The sequence below is a fragment of the Oryzias latipes genome, chromosome 1, assembly GCF_053564925.1.
Source record: "Oryzias latipes strain Hd-rR chromosome 1, Olatipes_Hd-rR_3.1".
NCBI lineage: Eukaryota > Metazoa > Chordata > Actinopteri > Beloniformes > Adrianichthyidae > Oryzias > Oryzias latipes.
In genome coordinates this window covers 24,860,001-24,884,289 of record NC_136237.1, presented here as the reverse complement: position 1 = coordinate 24,884,289, position 24,289 = coordinate 24,860,001, and the positions used below count along the sequence as shown (strand labels likewise).

The 24,289-nt window shown below is 43.6% G+C and overlaps 1 protein-coding gene and 1 long non-coding RNA gene across 2 annotated transcripts in view; both read left to right on the top strand.

Annotated features, from left to right (window-relative positions):
• The window catches only part of LOC111947168 (general vesicular transport factor p115-like), a 32,939-nt gene extending 20,711 nt beyond the window's left edge, over positions 1-12,228 (top strand). Inside the window, exons 21-27 of the mRNA XM_078949446.1 lie at positions 937-1,091; positions 1,331-1,393; positions 2,895-3,065; positions 3,565-4,137; positions 8,229-8,309; positions 8,388-8,582; positions 9,169-12,228. Of these exons, the coding sequence (XP_078805572.1) occupies positions 937-1,091; positions 1,331-1,393; positions 2,895-3,065; positions 3,565-4,137; positions 8,229-8,309; positions 8,388-8,582; positions 9,169-9,246 (1,316 nt within the window). The 3' untranslated portion in view covers positions 9,247-12,228. The remainder of the gene's footprint in view (positions 1-936; positions 1,092-1,330; positions 1,394-2,894; positions 3,066-3,564; positions 4,138-8,228; positions 8,310-8,387; positions 8,583-9,168) is intronic.
• Positions 12,229-22,187: 9,959 nt separating this feature from the next.
• On the top strand, positions 22,188-22,890 carry LOC144991035 (uncharacterized). The gene is made up of 3 exons (XR_013654952.1): positions 22,188-22,254; positions 22,459-22,552; positions 22,686-22,890. It is a non-coding gene; the product is annotated as an uncharacterized LOC144991035 (long non-coding RNA).
• The last annotated feature ends 1,399 nt before the right edge of the window (positions 22,891-24,289 follow it).

The window sequence follows — 24,289 nt, the reverse complement described above, 5'->3', positions numbered from 1 at the left end:
TGATTACTGTAGTCTATTTTATTTTTTCCTGTTTTCCAGAAATGTAAAAGAAAGTCACTTCTTGGTTTTCAAAGCTTAACTTTGTTCCGTCTGTCGTGTTGCAGCAGAAGCTTTTTATTGCAGTTAAGACACAAACATGAATAACAACACAATTTGCCATCAACTCCTGTGACCAATCACCTGCTTCCTGGCCCTTCTAGGCATTCTGGGTAGTGTAGTCATATCACATTACATGATATTTGTTACTGTGCCTGATTGGAAAAAAAGAAAAAAAGCCAGTAATCTTAAAATATTTTCTTGATTTCCTTTGATGGTAAATAATATTTTCCGTCTGTAAATTCTCCAAATCGGCTTAATGGTGGTGTAGTGGTTAGCACTCTCGCCTCACGGGAGAAGGTTTGAATCCCGGCCGGATTCTTTCTGTGTGGAGTTGGCATGTTCTCCCATGCATGTGAGGGTTTTGTGGCTTCCTCCCACAGTCCAAAAAGCGTCTTCATAGGTTCACTGATGACTCTAAAATGTCCCCAGGTGTGCTTGTGTGAGTTTGTGTACCTGCAACAGACCGGCGACATGTTCAGGGTTTTAACCGCGCCTTTGGCTTGTGACCCAAAAAAAGATTTAGCTGGATGGAAGAAAATTCTCCAAATCAAAGTCTTGTTTAGCCTTTTAGACTTCAATGAGTCAATTTTGAGCAGACATTTTGATTTGAGAGATAAATCTTCATGTCTGCGAACCACAGCAGGTCTATAGTGCTGAATCAGCAGCTTCTATCTGACTCTCCTGTTTGTTTAAACAGAAACGGTGTTCCCGTCAGCCCTCTATAGAAATGAGACTCGTTTTACCTCAGAATTTAATCGATGCTTTAAGAACAGGTGTGTGGTATGTCTGAAGGATTGGAGTGTTTTGGTATGTAATCATGTGTATTGTCATCTTCAGGTAAGGAGAGTCCGAGTCAGGGGGACGGCTCCCAGCAGAACGGACTGCAGACCGAGGAGCTCTCTCAGCTCAGAGAGGAGCTGGACGAGCTCCGCAAGCAGCACGCAGTCCTGCAGACGCAACTCGCCGAGCGAGACGCACTAATCACCACCCTGGTTAGTAGATCTAGAAGATTGAGTGAGTGTGATGAGGAGGATTCTAAAAACGTCATGAAATAAACTAGTAAATAAAATAATTTCTGCTGATTTGAAAAGTGACACTTTTGTTCAGATCTGCAGAAAAACCATTGCATCCGTTTTTGTCACCAGCTGTAATCTACTTCAATTTGAAGGTTTAAATGTCTTGAAATGTGATTCCTGGTATTTAATGTTTATTTATTTCATTGTAACTGTAGCAGTCGAGCTCCCAGATGACAGAGAGCCCGGCAGGAGGATCAGACAACACAGAGCTGCTGCAGGTGAACTGGGACTTTTTTATGTGCTGACACGAGTTTGCTCCAGTTAGTACATGAGAACAACGCCAAACTGTAAAAAGATCCGGTTCATGTCATGTCTGTGATGGAGACTTTAAAAAAGCACGAATACAGATACGCCGCAGGGCAGTGTGCTGAGCCCTCATCTTCTTCACTTTGCTCCCTGTTTTTACTTTGAAAGTCCTAATGGATGTGGACCATCAGAGCAAGTGGTGCTCGGACACAAACCTCATGGAAAAAGCCTTCAAAAGCAGACCTGAAGGATCTCCTGGTTCAGATCATTGCAGATCCAGTCTTGATGGTAGAAAGAAGAGTTTGCTGACTATCACCAGCTGGTTAAGACTTTTCTGCAATAAAGGTGTAAAAAACACAAACAAACCCCAAACTGCCTCCCTCCATCCTGTGAACATCTGCAGGAGCTCAGTTCCTCTTGACTGTTTGTCTGTCCGCTGCTGAAAGACCAGATCTTTCCCTAGAATTGTTGGAGTTGAGCATTTCAAACAATCTAAAAAGAGACGATCAGAACAGACGGACAGTTTGAACCGTTTCCATCTGGCAAACCGTTCAGAGCGCTAAAGTCTGGGACTAATGCTTTCTAAAGTCGTGCATTTTAACATAACTAAAATACTGCTATATTTTTCTCAAATCATCGTTTTTTGTTAAGTCGCAAAGTCGGTTTGGTGAGATTTTTTTTATCATTCTCACTGATCAGCTATCAGCTCAGTTTCAGTTTAACTGTGTGGGACTTTGATCTCAGAGCTATTTAATACCCCGCCTGTGGTTTTTACACAAACCACCTGGTCTGAGAAAGTCTGTAGTTGTTCCAGCAGGAGGAGTAAACTCACCGCCTGTGAGGCATGAATTACAGAGGTTCCTTTGGTGCTGAACCTTTATTTAACTCTCAGGAGTCTAAGGTGGAATTCAAAGTTTTTGTCTCCTTTTGGAGTTTGATGTTTTCACCTTAAAAACCGTTGGTCATTTTTTTTCAGTACGACTTTACCAGGGTGTTTTAGTTGTCATTTTGCTGTATGGTATTAACGCATTTGACCTGAAATCATACCAAAAGAAACCCAAACTCATGCAGATTTATTTTTTTAGCTTGAAAATACAAATGTTTTGTATAATTTATGATAAACTATGTAGACATTGGGCAAAGCGTTCAATGCAAACAAACTGTCAGGCCTTTCATTACAGATATGGTATCAGAAGAAAACAGCTCTACAAAACATTTGTTGCCCTCCCTAAAGTTTTGTTTTTAATCTGAACACATATTTGGCGAACATTAAAGCCATTTTTAAGCAGCCAGAAATGCCTTCTCAAATTCTCTGAAATTCACAGACTTTTACCCACAATCCTTTCTTCCATCCCTTTCCAAGAAAAGACTGGTTAATGCTAGACGTGTCAGGTTTTAGACACAAATAGTTGTATTTCTTTACAGTCATCAAGGCGCTAATGGGAGTTCCTTGTTTGTCTTCTGTTGCTGCAGGAGCTGGAGGCTTTACGGAGTCAGGTTCAGTCCCAGTCGTCAGAAATCAGTCATCTAAAGACGGAGAGGCAGGAGCTGCTCACAAGAGCAGAAGCTGAGGTGAAAATCCCAAAACATGAAACTGCTTTAAGAAAAGTTTTGTCACGGCGTGTAGACGGATCCCAGAGCAGAGTCAGACTGAATGTGTCAGATAAGTGATGTTTATTAGCTTCACCACAGGAATAAGAACCAAAGGAGACAGACTGGGGGTGAAGGCAGGAGGCTAGGCCACAGACAGCGTTCACAGGAACAAGGGCGAGGCCACATGGAAAGGGAAATAACCTGGCAGGTTGGAAGAGCCAGGGAGAGGCTTTTAAAGGACAGTGTAGATTGGTTCCAGGTGTGCAGAAACACCAGTCTAGAAAGCCACGCCTCCTGCCCCAGGCCACCCTGCAGAAGCACAAAGCAGACAAAACATAAGTACAAAACACAACAACACAAAACCAAATAAAAGAAAACCCCTAACCATAACAGGGCCCCCCCCTCAAGGCACGCCCCCCGGCGGGCAACCAGACCCAGCCGAACGGCTAGCATAAAAGTCAGAAATGAGGGCAGGGTCCAGGATGAAAGAGCGGGGCACCCAAGAACGCTCCTCAGGACCATAACCCACCTAGTCCACCAAAAACTGCAGGCCACGACCCCGCCGCCGGACCCCCAAAAGGCGACGGACAGCAAAAGCCGGACCGCCATCCACGACCCGGGCGGGAGGAGGGGGCTCGGTCGGAGGGCTAAGAGAGCTGGAGGACACAGGCTTCAGGAGAGACACATGAAAGGACGGATGAATGTTCAGGGAGGGAGGCAATTTCAGGCGGACGACAGAGGGATTGATGACACGGTCAATCACAAAGGGGCCAATGAAGCGAGGAGAGAGTTTCCGAGACTCACACTGCAGCGGGATGTCCCGGGTCGACAGCCAGACCTTTTGCCCCCGTACGTAGTCCGGAGCAGGAACCCTATGGCGGTCCGCCAGTGCACGGTTCCGCGAAGCAGTCCGGGAGAGGGCCGCCCGAACCTCACGCCAAACCCGACGGGCCCTCCTGAGGTGGTCCTGGACAGATGGGACAGCCACCGCACTCTCCTGAGAGGGGAACAGGGGAGGCTGATAGCCAGCAGAAGCCATGAAGGGAGATACACCCGTCGCAGAAGAAACCAAGGTGTTGTGGGAGTATTCGACCCAGGGCAGGAAAGTGGACCAGGATGCAGGGTGACTGGCAGTCACACAGCGTAGAACCGCCTCCAGGTCCTGGTTAGCACGCTCCGTTTGTCCATTGGTCTGGGGATGGTAACCCGAGGAGAGACTCGCTGTGGCTCCAATAGCTCGGCAGAAGGCGTTCCACACCCTAGAAGTGAACTGGGGGCCACGGTCCGACACGATGTCCTGGGGGAGTCCGTGTAACCTGAACACGTGTTGGACGAGGAGGTGGGCAGTCTCTAAGGCGGAAGGAAGCTTGGAGAGAGGCACGAAGTGGACAGACTTTGAGAATCGATCAGCAATGGTCAAAATGGTAGTGTTACCTTCAGAGGGTGGAAGGCCTGTAACGAAATCCAGTGAAATATGGGACCAGGGCCGGTGCGGTACAGGAAGCGGTCGCAGGAGTCCCGCAGGTGCACGGTGGGAGGCCTTTCCACGAGCACATATAGTGCAGGCCTGGACGAACTCCCGGGTGTCTGAGGCCATGGAAGGCCACCAGAAGCGCTGCCGCAGTAAAGTTAGGGTGCGGTGAATACCAGGATGGCAGGCCACCTTAGAGCAGTGACCCCACTGCAACACTGACGAACGAGTCGATGGAGGAACAAACAGAAGTCCAGGGGGACACTCAGGGGGAGAAGGGCAGTTCACCTGGGCTCTCTGGACAGCATGCTCCACCTCCCAGACAGCGGCACCGATCACACAGGACTGGGGTAGTATTGTATCCTGAGATGCCGGGTCTGAAGCCGGGTTGTCGAACTGTCTGGATAGAGCGTCTGGTTTCACATTACGAGATCCGGGACGGTAGGTGAGTGTGAAATTGAAGCGTCCCAGGAAAAGGGACCAACGAGCCTGGCGTGGGTTTAGTCTGCGGGCAGAACGGAGGTACGACAGGTTTTTATGGTCAGTCCATACCAGGAACGGTTGAGATGCACCCTCCAACCAATGACGCCATTCGGTCAAGGCCAGCACCACCGCCAACAGCTCCCGGTTTCCCACGTCGTAATTTCTTTCTGCTGGTGAGAGCTGCCGAGAGTAGAACGCGCAGGGGTGCATCTTCTGATCAGAGGACGACCGCTGGGAAAGTACAGCGCCAACTCCAGACTCTGATGCATCCACTTCTACCACAAATTGAGCCGTAGGATCAGGGTGAGACAACACAGGTGCAGAACAAAAAAGATGTTTCAGCCTTTGAAAAGCCAAATCGGCTTCCTTGGACCAGGAGAACTGTTCTTTTACAGAGGTGAGTCTGGTGAGGGGGGAGGCCACTGAACTATAATTCCGGATAAACCTACGGTAAAAATTAGCAAACCCCAAGAACCTCTGGAGTTGCTTTCTGTTAGTGGGTCTAGGCCAGTCCGCCACTGCTTTAATCTTAGCAGGGTCTGGCTTGAGTTGCCCCCCCCTTTCAATAACAAAACCAAGAAAACTGATAGTGGAAACATGAAAAACACATTTCTCCCCCTTGACATAGAGCCTATTGGTTAACAACCGCTGAAGGACATGTCTGACATGTTGAACGTGCTCTGCAGGAGTCTGTGAAAAAATCAAAATGTCATCTAAATAAACAAACACAAATCTATTCAACATGTCGCGCAGCACATCGTTAATGAGACACTGAAATACCGCAGGAGCATTGGTAAGTCCAAAGGGCATCACAGTGTATTCAAAATGTCCGAGGGGGGTGTTGAATGCCGTCTTCCACTCATCTCCCTCCTTTATCCTCACCAAGTGATAGGCGCTTCGGAGGTCTAGTTTAGTGAAAACTGTGGCGGTCTGGAGAGAGCTGAAGGCAGAGTCCATGAGTGGAAGAGGGTACTTGTTCTTAACAGTGATAGCGTTTAAACCTCTGTAATCGATGCAAGGGCGGAGGGTTTTGTCCTTTTTATCAACAAAGAAAAACCCAGCCGCTACTGGAGAGGAAGAGGGGCGAATGAGACCAGCTGCCAGGCTCTCTGTGATATAAGTCTCCATGGCTTCCCTTTCAGGTTTAGAGAGGTTATACAACTTGCTAGAGGGAAGTGGAGCTCCAGAAATCAGCTCAATCTCACAGTCATATGGTCTATGGGGTGGCAGAGACTTAGCGTGGTCTTTTGAAAAAACATCTTTGAGGTCATGATATTCTGGTGGAACTAAAGAAAGGTCTACAGGCCTAGGGGGCGTGTGCGAACAGGCAACAGGCGGCACAGCAGCATGCAAGCAATGAGAATGGCAAAACAGGCTCCAGTTTACAATAGATTGTGATGACCAGTCTATGTGTGGGTTATGCAATTTCAACCAAGGTAGACCTAACACGAGCTGAGCAGACGTAGAGGGAACCACATTAAAACAGATCAGTTCTCTGTGATTTCCAGAAACCAGCAGAGACACAGGGAGAGTACGATGAGTAACACAGGCCAACAGTCTACCGTCCAAAGCATAAACTCTCCTAGGCCTAGGGAGTGGTTCTGTAGGGATCTTGGACTGAGAAACAAACCGAGAGTCAATGAAGTTGTCATCCGCACCCGAGTCCATTAAAGCATGGATCTCTACTGTGGTTGAATCAAAAGAAACAGTACCTTCAAGGAGGAGGCGCCGGGAGGAGGGGTCAACAGGAGTTCGGCTCACCAGTGCCCCTCCTGAGCCTGATGAGCCTGGTCTTTTGGCCGCGCGGGACAGCTGCGCCGGAGATGGCCGGACAGGCCACAGTAGATGCAGAGCCCCTGGTGGAAACGGCGTTGACGTTCCTCAGCCGAGAGCCGAGTCCTGCCGAGCTGCATGGGCTCCTCACTGCTGACCAGCTGGATTGGTGCTGAAGTGGGCGTGGCCGCCCTCTTAGCCGCAGCCGGGGGACTCACGGGCTGGTGACGTACCTCAGGCGGAGAGAAGCGGCTTGAGTACGGCGTTCCTCCTGCTCTTTCCCTGCGTCTCTCCCGAAGTCGGTTGTCCAGTCTGGTGGAGAGGGAAATCAACTCCTCCAGACTTGACGTTTCGTCGCGAGCCGCCAGTTCATCTTTAATGTCCTCCCTGAGGCCGCGGTAGAAGATTCCTGTGAGCGCTTTCTCGTCCCACCCACACTCTGCAGCCAGAATCCGGAAGTCAATGGAGTAAGCCGACACTGGACCAGAACCTTGGCGTAGGGCGAGCAGGCGGTTACTCGTCTCTTTCCCCTCCAGGGGATGATCAAAAACGCGCAGCATTTCTGCGGTGAACAGCGGCAGGGATTCACAGAGCGGGGAGTTTCCGCCAGACAGCGCTACAGCCCAGGCGGACGCCTTCCCTGAAAGCAAACTCATTATGAAAGCCACTCTTGCTCTATCGGACGAATAAGAGAAGGGCTGCTGCTCAAACACAAGCCTGCACTGGTGGAGAAACGGTTTGCAGAGTCCTGGTTCTCCTGAAAACCTGCTCGGAGTGGGGATGAAGGGCTCACGGAGCTGTGAGGCAGGAACCGGAGGAGGAGCTGGACTCGGAGCTGGGTTGAGGTCCCCGGATGGAGCATGGTCTGAAGACTTTAGAGATGTGAGTTGGGAGGAGACCTCGTCCAGACGACCGCCGAGCCGGTTTACTCCGGTGGAGAGATGTTGAAGAGAAGACATGATCTCCTGAAGAACTCGGTCATGTTGTCCCACGAGAGCCCCTTGGGATGTGATGGCTTGCTTCACTTTGTCTAGCTCCGCGGGATCCATTGTGGCCAGGTTATTCTGTCACGGCGTGTAGACGGATCCCAGAGCAGAGTCAGACTGAATGTGTCAGATAAGTGATGTTTATTAGCTTCACCACAGGAATAAGAACCAAAGGAGACAGACTGGGGGTGAAGGCAGGAGGCTAGGCCACAGACAGCGTTCACAGGAACAAGGGCGAGGCCACATGGAAAGGGAAATAACCTGGCAGGTTGGAAGAGCCAGGGAGAGGCTTTTAAAGGACAGTGTAGATTGGTTCCAGGTGTGCAGAAACACCAGTCTAGAAAGCCACGCCTCCTGCCCCAGGCCACCCTGCAGAAGCACAAAGCAGACAAAACATAAGTACAAAACACAACAACACAAAACCAAATAAAAGAAAACCCCTAACCATAACAAGTTTCCTGCATTCCTGAACCGTTTCTTTATTTTTATGACCGCTAACCATCTGACACGGCGCCCCCCAGCGCTTCAGCAGAACTGGAGAGCAGACTGGCAGCACAGACATCTGAGACGGAGAAGATGAAGGTGTGTAATAACACCTGTAGAGATGCATGTTGTTGTTATTTTTTCGGTTGATCCTCCACGCTGTTCATCAACCTGCAGAGGAGCGTGGCTGAGCTGGAGCAGCAGCTGGCTGCTGCCACGAGCACGGCGGCCATCCTGCAGACAGAAAAGGAAAAGCTGCAGTCCGAGGTCCAGGAGTCCAAGAAGGAGCAGGACGACTTGCTGATGCTGCTGGCGGACCAGGACCAGAAGATCCACAGCCTCAAGAAGAGACTCAAGGACCTGGGAGAAACGGTAAGAAAACCAGATCTCAGAGCAAGTCTGTCAGAGACGGTCCTACATTGTCTCACCGTCAGAGGCTCCAATGGATCCTTAAAGAGCTGTGGATTTTCACCAATTCACCAATCAAGATCAACAGTTCATGTGTCTTTTTACTGGACGTATAAAAATGCAAATAAGCATTTAATCACCAACATTTATAGCTTAATGTAAAACAGGAGATCAGAATCAGCAAAACACAAAGATTTTAAAATACAATAACGATATCTGTCACTTGAAACGAAGTCACACTCAACGGTTTTTCTGTCGACTTCCTGGTTAACTTGAGCAGTAAACCAAATTTAAACATCGCTTTGGATCATTTCTTCTGAAAACGTTTTGTAGGTTGATTGGAGAGCCTCAGGTTCAGTTCCCGGTCTGCCATCCCATCTGCCGAAGTGCCCTTGGGCAAGGCACATGGTGGTTTTAGGTCGGCGTCAGTGTTCAGCAGCGCCATTGAAGGTTTTCTTCTGACTTTCAGTGAGCTGTTTCAGCTGGTGAAAGATGTCACTCAGCTTTGTGTCGTCTCTGCTGTAGTTAGACTGTGGCTCTCTCCTTCCAGGTGGAAGATGAAGACGACCTCGACACCAAGGACCAGACGTCAGATGATGATGACGAGGAGGAGGATGAAGATGATTAATAAAAAAGAATGGAGGGAGAAAAGACTTTGCAGAAACGCATCAGAAGAAACTGAAAACTAGACATGGAAGCAGTTTCTTTCCCAGCTGCCGCGCTGTCTTCATTTTACTTTGTCTTGGCGCATTACATTGTGACAAAGCCACATAAATGTATCATGTTTTCTGTATTTTACACCCTATGAGGTGAAGAGGTCCTATGTTTTCCTTTTATTTTAGTGTATGTGTGTAATTTGGGTATTTGTGTACCGGGGATGCCGCTGACGTCACTCCTCAGCTGATGCGACCAGCTGGGGTGCGTTAACACACGGCATGGCTTCCGGGTTAAAAAGGGACAGACAAGGTGGGATGGAGGCCTAAGGAGACTGGAAAACTCTGACGAGACGGAAAGGGAGACTACGAGGGCCCTTCCAAGGAGCAAGAACGCACGGAATACCCCGGAAACCGACCATCGGGAGTTACAGAGGAGGATCTGATGTGGACCTTTCAAAATACTGCCGCAGGGATTATTATTAATTTCTTTTGGGGATGGACGTGGCTGGAAAGTGACCAAGAGCAAACTGAGACTCCCTGATGTTAACCCGAAGGACGGGGTGAGATCATTTCAGTTTTTTTTTTTGTTTGACTTTGGGAGGAATTTTTAAGTTGGAGCGCTTACGCGCGTACAGGTGGAAGTCGCTAGACGGACAATAGGGAATCATTGTAAACGCGTGCACGTACCTATAATGTAATCGGATGCGCGATTCATGGAGTGTGACTGGGTTCAATGAAATTTTGATGGTTAAAGAACATTTCTTGATTTAAGTGGTTGTTTATTTGTTCATTTGTGTTCTATAGTCAGTTAAAGTTTGCCAACAGTTCCACTTTCAGTGCCGTTTAGCAATTTCAGTGCTTTCATCTCATCGACTTTATTCATTATGTTTTTTGTTCATTATAAAAAACAAGTAAATGAGCAGAAGTGTTCATTTTAACACAGAGGGGTCATCATGATGCCCAATTTATGAGCCCAGGGGGGTATTCCAGAAAGCAGGTTATGCTAGCTCCCACGATAAGTTTGAGGCTAAGTAAGTTGATAACCTAAGCTTTCGGTTCCAGAAATGGAGGTATGTTTCAGGGTAGGTCAAGTTGCCATGGCAACTCATGCTCTGAACATAACCTGGTCCGGAGCAGGTTTAGTTGAAGCTTAGTTTGTTTACAGAGAGGTGAAGCAGCATGGCGTGTCCATTTGAAGATGATTTAGTGGATGAAAAAGCTCAGATAATACTTTTTCCACCATGAGAGGGTGATAAGACCACACACATATGGATGTTGGAAAGATAAACTTTTTTACTTTGATCTAACTTAATTATTTGCTTCAGTTAAGATAAATCATTTTTTTGTTAGGTCACCTTAAAAATAACACGTAGTTTTCAGACAATTATTTTCCTTTCGTTTAAATTAATTCAATTAAGTAGGTGTAACTTTGATGCTGCTGTTAGATCGGCACCGCAAGGGATTCTGGGATATCATTCCCTTTGCCTGTCTGGACGGATTTGGGTTTAAGTGTGGGTTTTTGACCAAATGTGTTTAGTTGTATAGCTGTTTTACTGTGTTTCACCATGTTTTGCCGAGCTATATTGTCCTACTATGCTTACGTCTCTGCACCATGAGTGAAAGTAAAGGAAAGGATGATGAGTTTATATAGCACCCCTACCACCTTATCCTGTTATGACAGTGATGGAATACACTGTGGTGAATTTTTGCACTCCGTGCATTTTTTTCCGTTCTTTTTATTGTTATAAAAATGAGCATATCTGCCGGCTCAAACTTAGACATATGAAAGTTCAAGAAATATAAGTAATTAAGATGGAAAAAAGATTAATGGAGTAATGTGACATTTAGTTAGATAAATACGTAAATTTGAGTTGTATAAACAATTATTGAGTTTGAATTAATTTAACTAAATTATTTAAATTATTTTTCAGCCGTGTTACTTTTTTGATGGATTTATAATTTTTATCCGCCGTCATTAAAATCTCAGACTCCGTCTCACTTCCGTCTCAAGTGTCGCGCTTTCTTTCTTTTTTTTTCTCCACGCGTTTCCATGGTGACTCCAGAAATCGGCGATCTATTGAGAATGTCTTTATGTACCGTGCGTTAACCCAGGGTTACCAAGTCGAGCGTTATACGCCAACTCATATCCGGTCTTTTGGAACCGACATACCCAGAGTAAGCAAGTTCAGGCGGATTTCAGCCAGAGTTCAGGCTTAAAGTCAGGCTAGTTTAAACATGCTTCCTGGAATACCCCCCTGATTAGAAAAGTGACGGATGCGCCGGTGAGGATTACCTGCGACACGCCACGCCTCTGCATCCTGGATTGCTCCGCCCTCGTTGTCGGAGTGACGTCAGCATTCCAAGCATAGAGTTGCGTTCCCCCTTCACAGCTCAGGCCAGCCGCTCTGCAACATGCTGCAAACATCCACCAGTCAGAGAAATGGATTCTTTTTGCAGCGTTCTTGTTCAGTACTGGTATCCAGCTTCAATCTACGAGCCACCTTGAAATGAATAAAATAATCTAAATGTGGGCCCTATGGAGGATTATTTGTTTATTTAATTATAATAAATCCAAAGTGAGACTTATATTGACTGTATCTTGATTTAAGATTATCAAAGCAGTTCATACATCTAATAGAACATCTTATCTTTGTTTTTTCTCTCCATTTTTTATTTGTATTTCAAAGGATTACTTAAAAAATGTCTAATACATCATTCATGTTTTATAATGGTATTTTTCCATCTGATTTGATTAATTTAGTAAAAACATTTTTGTCTAAATTAACCCCCAGCCCCAGTCTTCTTTTAATGGGTTATGTATAAAACGAATAATATTTTATTGGTTTAATGTTTCAGTTCTTACTTGAAGCACCTACATGAGTTTGTAGATGAATACAAAGGGGGCCCAGTAATAGGTTTTGAAGAACGCCATTAAAAGACATTTGTTCTAGCTATGATGCTTCTGAAGAGCCTTCCTTGAATCTGACTACCGGTATATTCAAGAATATATTAATCTACTAAGGTCAGGCCTGATAAACAGTATTTTATTTTTAAAAGAAGTTCAAATAAATGTCTTCCTCCAGGGCAAACCTCTACTGCAGCTTATCTATGAAGATTCATTTATGTAGGACGGTTCCATAGCAAAAACGTTTTAATTTTCTTCTCTTCTGCAGTGTTTAAAAAAAGAAGTCCAGGGTCGTCGGACTTCTTTCATAACCTCCAGTGTGGACAGGTGTGTCTAGAAGCGCTCTGACTATCAAGAAAAGTAAAACATCTTTAAATTGATCACAATTGTTGCATAACCAACAGCAAGAACTTAAAAAAGGCAAGGTAATGCTAAACTAGAAAGCTGGATTTAATTAAAAATAAAATAGTTGTTTTTGGTACCCTTGTGCTATCACTTTACCATCGGGAGTGGGTCATCTAGACCCACTAGACAGTGCGCTGAACCTTTTTTCTTCAATGATTTGTGATCTTCACTGGTGTCCATGAATTACATGAAATCTTTCCACCTTTATCCACCTCTGTCATGGTAGGGAGAACAGGTCAATGGAAGGGTGGGGTCATCTAAGACAGCACAAGGGTTAAAACAAATCTTTCTGTTACTAATGACTTTTATCACTAGAGGGCAACAAATTCCAAATTAGTTTTACGTAATAATTTTCAACTAAACTATTTGAAATGTTACCCGGGATTTGTAATCCTTCAGATACAGTTACAAAGCAGTCATATCCGTGCAGATGGTATGTTCCGAATCAACGGCACGCGGGTATTTTGTCAGTTATATATAAAATACCAACGGCTGAAAAAACGATTCAGAGTCAGAATGACATCCCAGGCATACAGTTGGTGAGCTATATTTTTCTGTTTCATTGATTACAATTTTTTGTGTGTGTAAACTATGCTTAGATTGTTAGATGGAAAATAGAAATAGTTAAGATTTATGGTTCACAAATAGTAACTTCTATCAAACAGATTTGTTAACAGCGGTGGCGCGTACCGACCGAACCGTATGGAGCCGAACTCTGAATCCAACCAAATTATTGAGATTTTTAGCTTATTGTTACACCCCTAATAAATATAGATATATATAATTTTACTGGATGTGACATACATAGTTACAATTAATAACGACAATGCTAACAATATATTTGTTTTCTTTTCAAACTAACGGACGCAAATCACAGAAGAAAACCCGGTCAAGGTGAGACATTTGTCTTGATATTACAATTTGTTGTGTGTGGAAAAAAACTATAGTTAGATACATTGTTTGTTAGATAAATATGCTTTCAGTGTTTTTCTTCTTTGCCCATTGTACAATAAAATGTAAGCTAACCACTCAGCTTGTAGGTACTTCAACGTTAACCGTTTAATGTATTTTTGCAGAATGACAGAAAGAAATGGAAAATCAAAATCCCCCCCACCCCCCCCACCCCCCCAGGAAGATAACCCCCCACCCCCTCCAAGGAACCCCCAACCTGCCCCCAGGCCCCTGGTCTGGCACGCCGATGTGAATCGCGCGAGGCGGGACCGCAGAGTCGCCGGGGAGAATCAGGTGAGTTTGAAAGTGTTTGCTCTAAAACACATCTTTCTCACATATAACACACCTCATTTCTCCACGATTTTTTTTTCAAAGAAGCACAATTTATAGTTACAAATACTCTTTTAAAATTGATTTCAAATGAAAACAGACACATTTTAGCCTTTTTAGAGTTTTCATCATTAAACTTTTCCCGGGGAGCCGGTTTAGCTCGTGCTGGTTTGCGGCGCCTTCTGTCCGCGAAACCTGGGTTCGAATCCGGGCTGCTCCCTGTTCCCTTCTGTACCTCTGTGCCGGTCCCAAACCCAGTTGCTTTGAGAAGCAACGTCAGGAAGGGCATCCGGCGTAAAACATTGCCAAGTAAACCATGCGACTTGTTCGCTGTGGCGACCCCTGATGGGAAAAGCCGAAAGAGAAAGAAGATCATTAAACTTTTCCCGTCTATTACACTGACCTATGTAGAAATGCTTTGTGTAGGCCCAACGTTTAAAATTTCACGTCATTTTCTTATTTAAACAATTTTATACACGCAGATTGTCTGAAGTTTTTCCTTGTGAAGTCAAATATTGTTTTTTATTCTGTCGTCAGTTTATTCTGGGGAGGCTGCTACCATTGGCGCGGAACGAGGAGGAGAGGCGCCGCCTCCGCCAAGTTTACGGTCCTAACTAAAATGGTAAGTTTGACTCCTGCTTGTTGTGTGTGAACAGATGAGTCCCTGATGTTATTTTTCAATCAAATGTGCAATAAAAAAAAGAAATCTAGAAACAAAACAAAAACAAAATAGAAAATAATTAAAGAATAATTCAAAGAAAAGATTGACCTACAATTTTTGTTCTCTTTTATGATATTATTAGCTCATTTAAAGAAATCAACATTTTATTTAAGTCAAAAAATTATAGATTTTCTTGTTTCTACTGGATACTTCAAGCCTGAAACCAACTTAAGGTTTTTGCCAAATACTCATACAATTTATTAATAAACGCATGAGAGAACCATCACAAGTAATTATTACACATTTGAAAAAACTAGAAAAACTAGGTTTTTCAAATCAATGAATTCCTATTATTTACTCAAAAACACATTTTTGTCTCATTTTTAAAAAACAAATTTGCATGTGGACGTTTCAGTAATAATTAGAAATGTATATTTCTGATTTGAACACCTTTTTAATTGAGTTTATGTACAAATAGAAACATTTTTCATTTTTTTGAATAGAAACATTTGTCATTTTTTGCTTAAAGTTATGTTAGATCTAGGGCTGTGACGATAACCGCATCACCGCGGTGATGAGGTCATCACCGCGGTGATGAGGTCATCACCGCACTTTTTTTTTGAAAGTTTTTTGTTGTTGTTGAAAGTTTTGCATATGGTGCGTGATTGGAACTACAATAAACACATTAAACACATTAATCTTTGCTGATAATTTACTCTCTCTGCAAGTCCTGTGTTCAGAGATAAAGGGTTTCTTATGGAAGCGACTCTGTAACATAAATAAAAAGCAAAGTCAAAACCAGAAATGCTTTTTAATTTTCAAAATGAAGCTGCATTTTTTGACTCAAAAATAAAATGAAAAAGCAATCCACCAAAATGCTTTTTCTTTTCCTTCCTCAATACAGCTTATTCTGTCACTTAATTAAAATGATAATGAAAATGGTACATATAATGGGAAACCTTTTATCACTCTTCTTCTCTCCTCGTCGCACCCGCCTGCACGCGCCCGCGGCTGTCACTGTCTCAGAGAGGCACGCGGCACGTGCGCACTCTACTTAAACACGCACACGTGCGCTGTTTCAGAAACACACGTCCTCATTCTACATAAGTTTGTGTCTTGCGAGGAAATACGACAAATTTACTGCGTTTTAATTATTCATTTCCATTGTATTCATTTCCATTACAAGCTGCGTGCATTCTTGAGTGCGCGACACGGCCGCCCGCCGGAGGATTTTGTGTTGGGGGGGGGGGGGGTATTACTGTTCTCAGTCACTCTGTAACACCAAACATGAACGCGCGCTGTTAGATTTGCGTGAATATCACTTCATTTTCTTGTTGGGAACTATTTTGTTTGCAGCAAAGTTACGTGTCTGAATAAACAACGGCGGAGCCTCCTGCCCCGCGTTCTTCATGGGTGTCAGGCTTCACGACTACCGGAGAGGTGACAAAGTGTCTGCAGTCTGTTTATTACTGGGCAATATCTAATATTCTGGGAAGATGTCTGTACCAGAGAGCACAGGCGAAGCCTCACATGCAGCCAGAGGGCAGAAGAATCAACACGCCCCCCCCAACACACGTGTGCGCGCTTCTTCCTCCTAGTCCTACACAAGACGCAGCGCGCAGACACAGTCACAGTTCTACTCCCAATTCCTAAATCTGCAAGGGAAGCAATAAACCAGGCCAATTTTAACTTCATCTGGAAAAACAAAACTCATTATATTAAAAAAGGAACAATCATTCAGGATTACAGTGAAGGTGGACTTAATAGTCTTTGAAAGTTTGGATGGTATGATTAAGATAAACTGACTTAGGTCTTTCTGCAAAATGAAATAAATATTTGGTTTCTTATTTGTTCCAACATTTTCTCTCATCTAGGGGGCACTGAGTTCCTTCTAAAATGTGATTTTGATTACAGAAAACTTCCTAATAAACTTTCTATTTCTCATCAGCAGGTGTTACTGTACAGCAAACTCGTATTCAAACATAACTTTAGTCCACATAACACTCCCATATGGAGCTGTCGGTATAATTTATGTAGGAACAAATCAACATTTTTACAAAAATTAGATCGATAATGATATTTGGTCATTATTACATATCATGAATGATAATGGAAACATAATCTCATTGGAAACTTTTTTCCTGTAAGTTTGAATTGAATGATAGAAATCAATACAATGGAAATGCTTTGTGTGAAGCCCCCAAAAAAATTCTAGTCATTTTCTTATTTAAACAATTTTATACACGCAGATTGTTTCCAGTTTTTCCTTGTGAAGTCATTTGTTGATTTTATTCTGTCATCAGGCTCTCCTTCGAAGGCTCCTGGCCTTAGCGACAACTGACAAGGAGAGGCGCCGCCGATTTGAATACACGGCCCACTTTATGAAAAAAATTGGACAAAAAAAATCTCTGTTGTTGAATTTGAAAAAAATGTAAAGAAAAAATTTTTGTTTGTTTGTTTTTGAACTTGAAAAAAAAATTCTTTTGAAAAAACAAAAAAAAACTTTGTTATTGAAACCGGAAAAAAATGTAAAGAAAAAAATCTTTGTTGTTGTTTGTTTGTTGTTGAATTTGAAAAAAAAACATTTGAAAAACAAATCTTTGTTTGTCCTTAAAGTTGAAAAAAAAAAAATTGGACAAAAAAAAACTTTGTTGTTGAAACCGGAAAAAAATGTAAAGAAAAAATCTATGGAATTACAAATCTGCCATAAACTGAAAGGGCGTAAAGACAACTAAGCAGGCGTATTTAGGAAGTGAGTGAGGAACCTTAAAACTGCGCAGGCGCAATTCTAACTGAGAAGTGATCTTGCGCGGTCAGTTCCTTTTTGCGCGCTCATGTGGATTTACGCTCAGTGTTAAGGGGGCGTTTTTGTGGGGCAGGAACCTTTCTGGTTGATCTGATTGGCTGAAATTTGCATGGCCTATGGGCGAGACAGAGGGGCGGGACCTTCATTTTTCAGTGCGGGGGGGGGGGGGGGGGGTGTTAACCGGCGGCTCTTGAGCTGCATGTCGCACTCTGCCTTTTATCATATTTTCTATATTCAGTACTTTCACAACCATAAGGTGAAAGTCTTACATTTTCTCCAAAATGTACAGAGCGGCCCTAATGTGTTATTGCGTGACTTCGGTAAAGAGGATCTAGGAGAGAACAGCATGAGAACGGTACGGAGAGAGGAGAGGACGTGATAGAAGACACCCCCCCCCCCCAATAGTACAAAGGAGCAGATATGTGAATAATGCAGAACAACTTCATTTTGGAAACCCTGGAAATGCAAAGAGACACGATTATGAGGCACACTTTAAACTGCAGCTATCAGCTACGCGGAGGAACACGGGAATAGAGCAGCTGCAGTTCGGTTAAATTAGATCTTCACAGATTCGGACTTCCTGCTTCAATAACTCCTCTGATAACCTTTCAAATGTGTCAGCAAGTATCTCAATCCTTTTGTATTAATACAGAGAGTGAACCACAAATGCATTTCTGAAGAAAAAAGATCGTTTTTTTTCCCTTTTAATCAGAATTGTTCGTCTCAAGGTGTAAATGCACACATGCAGCGAGCCGGCTGCCAAGGGACCGTCAACAAAGTGCAACCTCTGTGAAACACCATTCTGTAAAAATCAGTGAACTTTTAAAAAGCAAATAAATGTCTATATTTATATGAACTGGTAATGAAGACTCGTCAGCATAGTCATGCTACATTATTATTTATTATACTAAATTTTGTTAGAAAGTCAACCTCCATTTTATTGCTTATAGTTTTAAAATTTTAATAGAGACATGAATCATAAAATAAATGCTCAATAGCTCTGAAGATACTAAAGCTTCTGTCACCAAACCTCCTCTACTGACTAATCATGACCTTATTGTCCTACTGCAATAAATATTATGTCATAATTCACGTTGTTTATTGTTAGGAATTTTCATATTTAAATATTGATCAGATTTGGTCAAAAATGCTCAATAGCTTTGAAGATGCTGTAGTTACTGACACAAAACCTCCTGTACTGACTAATCATGACCTTATTGTCCTACAAAAATAAAGATTATGCAAAAAAAATTCTGGCACCTTCAGAGCTATTCAGGATTTTTGACCAAATCTGATCCATTTGTAAATATGAAAAATTCCTATAAATAAACAAAGTGAACTATTGACATTCTTTATTTTAGTATGACAATAAGGTCATGTCAAGTTACTTATAACTTTAGTCATGATTCATATCTATTACAATTTGTAAAAGTATATGCAACAAGATAAAATGAAGATGGACTATCCTACAAAATATGTATTGTAACAAGAATATGCTTTATAATAGTTTTATGATTTTTTTTGTAAGATTATTGATTTTTACACAGTGGTATTTCACAGTTCACAGAGGTTTCACTTTGTTGACGGTCCCTTGGCAGCCGGCTGCTGCATGTCTGCATTCACAGCTTAAAGCGAACAATTCTGATTAAAAGGCAAAAAACGATCTTTTTTCTTCAGAAATGCATTTGTGGTTCACTCTCTGTATTAATACAAAAGGATTGAGATATTTGCTGACACATTTGAACGCTTATCAGAGGAGTTATTGAAGCAGGAAGTCTGAATCTGTGGAGATCTTTCTAACTTATCAAACCTCAGCTGCCAGAGAATTTAAAATAATGAATCCATGGTTCGGAAGAGAGGACGCTGGAAAACCAACTCCGACAAGACAAGAAGACGCAGCAGCTGAGTTTCCATGGAAAAGGAAAGAAAGGCCTCCGTTGAAAGATCGACTCGAGGCTCAGCGCTGCTACTTCCAGCAGATGACAATGAAAAGCTGTCCATCCTCCCCCTTACCGGGATGCAGCAACGGGCGAGTTACGCCACACTTTGGGACTGCAGGACTTAAACTTGGCCTGAGGTGTCTGCTTTACTGTTCTTAGGAGCCGCATAGCAAAGAGACGGACTCTGATGATGAGGAAAGGGAAGCCGGCGTGTCTGATAGAGATGTAGCCCAGCTGTTCCAGATGCAGAAGATGAGGACTTTGATGGATTAGAAATGCTGATTGATGACTGAAAAAATAAATCACAACCAACTCAGTTTTGCGCTCGCTGCCTTTTTTTAAACACACACCAGCGTGCACATTTCACCGGTATGTGTGTTAACGTTAAATACAGAAAAAACACTAAACTGAAACGGCGCCGTTTAATCCAGTGCTGTTGTAAGGAGAGGAGAGGAGGGGGTTATGAGAAATAACATGGCTTTAATTGTGTGTTTGTCTGGCAGGTCAGTGTGTGGTGTGGCTCTTTGACTATCACAGTTAGAAATGTCGGCTCTTTGTGTCAAACTACCCCCCCCCCTGTTCCGGAAAAAAACCGCGGATGTAACGCGGATTAAAACATTAACCAACGACCCAAAACTAAGGTAAGAAAGTGCAGCGGGGTTTTTTGTGCTGTAAGTTTTTCTCATGTGAAATTCACTGTATTTGTTACAGTTTTAATGATTTTAATCCACGTTACAGCCGCCGTTCCTTTCCTATTAAAGCCCCAAAATGAAAGTCCCGCCCCGCTGCTTGGCATGCAAATTTCAGCCAATCAGATCAACCAGAAAGGTTCCTGCCCCCAAGTGACAAAAACGCCCCCTTAACACTGAGCGTAAATCCAGGTGAGGGCGCAAAAGAGAATTGACCGAAAAGGATCACTGCTCAGTTAGGATTTCAGCCGTTCAGTTGTAAAATACGGGGTCGCTTGGTTAGAATTGCGCCAGCACTGTTTTAAGGTTCACTCACTCAGTTTCTAAATACGCCCGCTTAGTTGTCTTTACGCCCTTTCAATTTTTGGCAGATATGTAATTCGATAAAAATCTTTGTTATTCGTTTGTTGTTGAATTTGAAAAAAAGATTGTTTTGAAAAAACAAAACAAATCTTTGTTATTGAAACCGGTAAAAAATGTAAAGAAAAAAATCGTTGTTGTTTGTTTGTTGTTGAATTTGAAAAAAAAACATTTGAAAAACAAATCTTTGTTTGTCGTTAAAGTTGAAAAAAAATAAGTTGGAAAAAAAGCAACCTCAGCAACGCTTCTTGTTCTCTTCCTTTTATTCCTTGTACACATGCAAAAGTATTGAAATTCTTTTATTATATTAGCTCATTTAAAGAAAGAAACCTTTTATTTAAGTCATACAAAATGTTGGATGTTCTCGTTCCAACTGGATACTGTAAGCCTGTAAAAGTTCACAACCAGCTTCAGCAGGTGGGGGTTCCACTGGACAAGTATTAAGGAAAATTTGTTTTAATTTTAAAGGATCACCAAATATGTGCACAAGTTCACAAAATAATCCTAACTGACCAGCCAAGGTGACAACATCTTTAAAAACCTAGGTTAGTGGGACTTTCGGTGCTGCTGAATGGAATAGACGCGTGTGTCCAAACTTTGAGGTGCTTGGAGCTGACATCCTGGAATCAGACCGTGCACAGCTCTCACTAGCTGCTAAGCCGGGGCCCTCCGGTATGTATGCATGCATGCATGCACCGGTATGCACGCATGCACCGGTATGCACGCATGCACCGGTATGCACGCATGCACCGGTATGCACGCATGCACCGGTATGCACGCATGCACCGGTATGCACGCATGCACCGGTATGCACGCATGCACCGGTATGCACGCATGCACCGGTATGCATCCCCCACTTTCAGACCAGCGAGCTGGTGGTGTGGACGGCTTGCAGACTTGGGGGCAATCTCTCTGACAAGGGCTCTCCTATCCATATCTTCGAGGCTTACTGCCCCGGAGGTTTTGTAGCAGCGCACCCAGTAACGAGACGTCATGAGGAAGCTTTACCAGCTTTAGCCTGCCCTGAGGTACCAGCTGAGCTATTTGTTGTGATTGTTCAAGTGGCTGAGTTTTACGTCTTTTTATATCACCAACACTCGAGACACACTTTGTAGCTTCACACAGGTTCCCCTTTTATTAATCTCCCCTTCATGAACATATCGACACACAAAGGTTCCTACCCATTTGTGTCACCTGATATTATACCCCCCTTTCTTAAACGAAGAACGTCAGGGTAACATAACTAAAAGATTTCTCATCAGTAACATTGCACTGCTCCACAGTAAAGTGTTCATTCAAATAACAAACATAACAAAGTAAAACCCTTAAACTGCATGCATATCACCGTAAAACCAACAAGTTCTATCTACGAGGAGTCAGATTACTCAGATCCTCAACCTGAGTGCGGGGATTATTCAACGAGCGTGAGCATCACACACCCAGTTAGTATAAATGAGACATTTGCAAAGTTGTACTGGCCTCTTTATGCATCTGAGTGTCCACACTCCCCAGATCCAACGCCTGATAAAAATAACTTTCCACGTGTCGATGATGAGGATGCTGAAATTCTAGGGAAACCCATCACTATGGCAGAAGTCTCTGAGGCCCTTGCTGGTTAACTGGATTGAGTGTTCCCAGTTTCTGCTTGACTGAGCTCACCTGATCCAGGTGACCAGTTATAAATGCAGCGGGGTTAGCTGCAAAGCAGACGGTAAGAAGACAATTTAATCATCTCCATTTTCAGGGATCATCTCAGAAAGAATCAACAGATGTTTCAAAAGCCAAGAGAGGAAGAAAGAAAAAGGTTGGTCATGAACATTTCTACTTTTGTCTCTGTGAAAGAGTTGGAAATCTTTCTAAGGAGAACGTTAACTACTTTCCAGAGTGACTCAGAACAAGAAAATGAAAAATGCAAGTCCTGTCAGTCCATCTGGTAAGTGTGATGTGCAATGCTGACATCTTCCCGGTGTTAAAAAGACCCATTGAAGTGCACAGCAGAATAGTTTAGATCTGCTGCAGGAGAATGGAATAACAAAGACTAAAAACACAAAGCAGATTTCAATGAAAATGTCTCAGAATTATTGCATTTATCCATAAAGTGGAAGTATTTTCTGAATGTGTTTCTTGGTGTTTTTAGGTGGAGATCCTCTTAAACGACGAGGCAGGAAGCCCAAAAGTGAGAAGTTGCATTTGCTTCAGCAACAAGACCATCACGGATCAGGAAGTGAAATGTCAGTACCTCCCGAAAAAGAAGTGCTGCATTTCCAACAAACTTCCATATCTAATGTTCAAATGATGCAGACAAACACAAGTGTACAACTGCTGTCCTTCTATTGGTCAGTAAAGCTTTGCATCTTTTCTTAGGGAAACAGCAGAACCAGAGAAAAAGAGGAAGAGGGCATCGGAGGACAAGACCCACCGTGAAGAAGAAAGGAGGAAGAAGAGGGAAGGTAGTAAAGGCAAGGAGTTGGAATGCAAAGAGCCGGAAGCCAAGAAGAAGAGGCAGACCAAAGACGACGGCTCGTCTGGCTCTGACGATGATGAGGCAACTCAGCATGATCACACACGCGATGACTTATGCTCATCACATGAAGACATTCTCCGTTAATATTCTCCTGCCATCCATTTTATTTTTATCTTAGGAAAACAAAGGTAATAATAAAAAACAACAAAACTCAGAAATGGACAAAGACCGGCGTCGGCAGAAAGCTGATGAAGTGAAAGAGTAAGTATGTGAAGAATATTCAGTGAAATCTAAAAGCCCCCGTGTTTTTACTTTGTAGTTCAAGCAGAAGTACCGTAAATTCCGGACTACAAAGCGCTCCCGATTATTAGCCGCACCCACCCATTTTCACGTGTTTAACTAATTTTATACATACTCAAGCCGCGTCGGGGTACAAGCCGCATGAATTAGGCAACATTGTCATCCTGACGGATCACTGCCTGACTCAGAGTGTAAGTGTGATTTATTAGCACACAGTGGGTGGAGTCATTTTTGCCTCAGGCTCATGTCTTTGAGTTTATCTGCATCTGCCAAACAGTATGCACGTCTATTCTGTTCACAAGTTCCTCAGTTATGGTTTTTATTTTTATTCTTTTTTTTTAACTTATTGACAATCTAGGTATCACACATAAAATTACAAACAGTAACCATATAATCAACATTACATCCCTCAGTTATGATGAGGAAATTTACATCCGCGATCCCCCATTTCCCATGAGTCTTAGGGGCTAAAGGCGGGGCCAACGCCCAGCTCGCCATTCTGTTGTACGTGTTTAAGAATGAGCAGCAGTGCATGGAGGGGTGAACGGGTAAAGCTCTCCTTCCGCTTGTGTCGCGGCAGCGTTATGGGAGTAACAGGGCTGGTTAAAAACACACTAGTATAAATAAAGCAGCGACGACTGAAAAGCGCGCGCCTCAGCGCGATACGCGCGCCTCCTCGCGGCGCGTGGGTCAGAAGTTTCCTTCCACAACAAACACTTGCTCCGCGGACGCCTCGAGTAAGCCCTGGCTGCAGCCTGCAGAATGGCTCGACGCCTCTGCGCTCCCGCGCGCTCCTTGTCTCCCCTTCCTATCTACTCCGACAGCTCTGGCCAGCGCGGCTACAGGGAGGAGCACTTCGTCCCCATTGCGCCGGTGTAAGGAGCAAATCGTTTCTGTGCAAAGCAATCGGACTTAAAACTGTACGTTTTGTGTATGAGGGGCGGATGCGTTGTTACGTGTGGGAGCCTTCAGACTGCCATCGGCCCCGCAGCTCAATCAGCAGGAGAAGATATCTCCAGCTCACACGGAGGCTGTGAGCGTTTCAATGCAAATCTCTGCTCAGTCCTTAGAAACCGTTAACACGACCACGTCAATTTGTGTTTCCAGTCGTGTCCCGACAAAATAAAGGCTGATATTATTGCCACATATTTACGTGCAGCCAGCCGAGTCACTATGACTCAGAGGTAAATGCACTCCTGAGCAT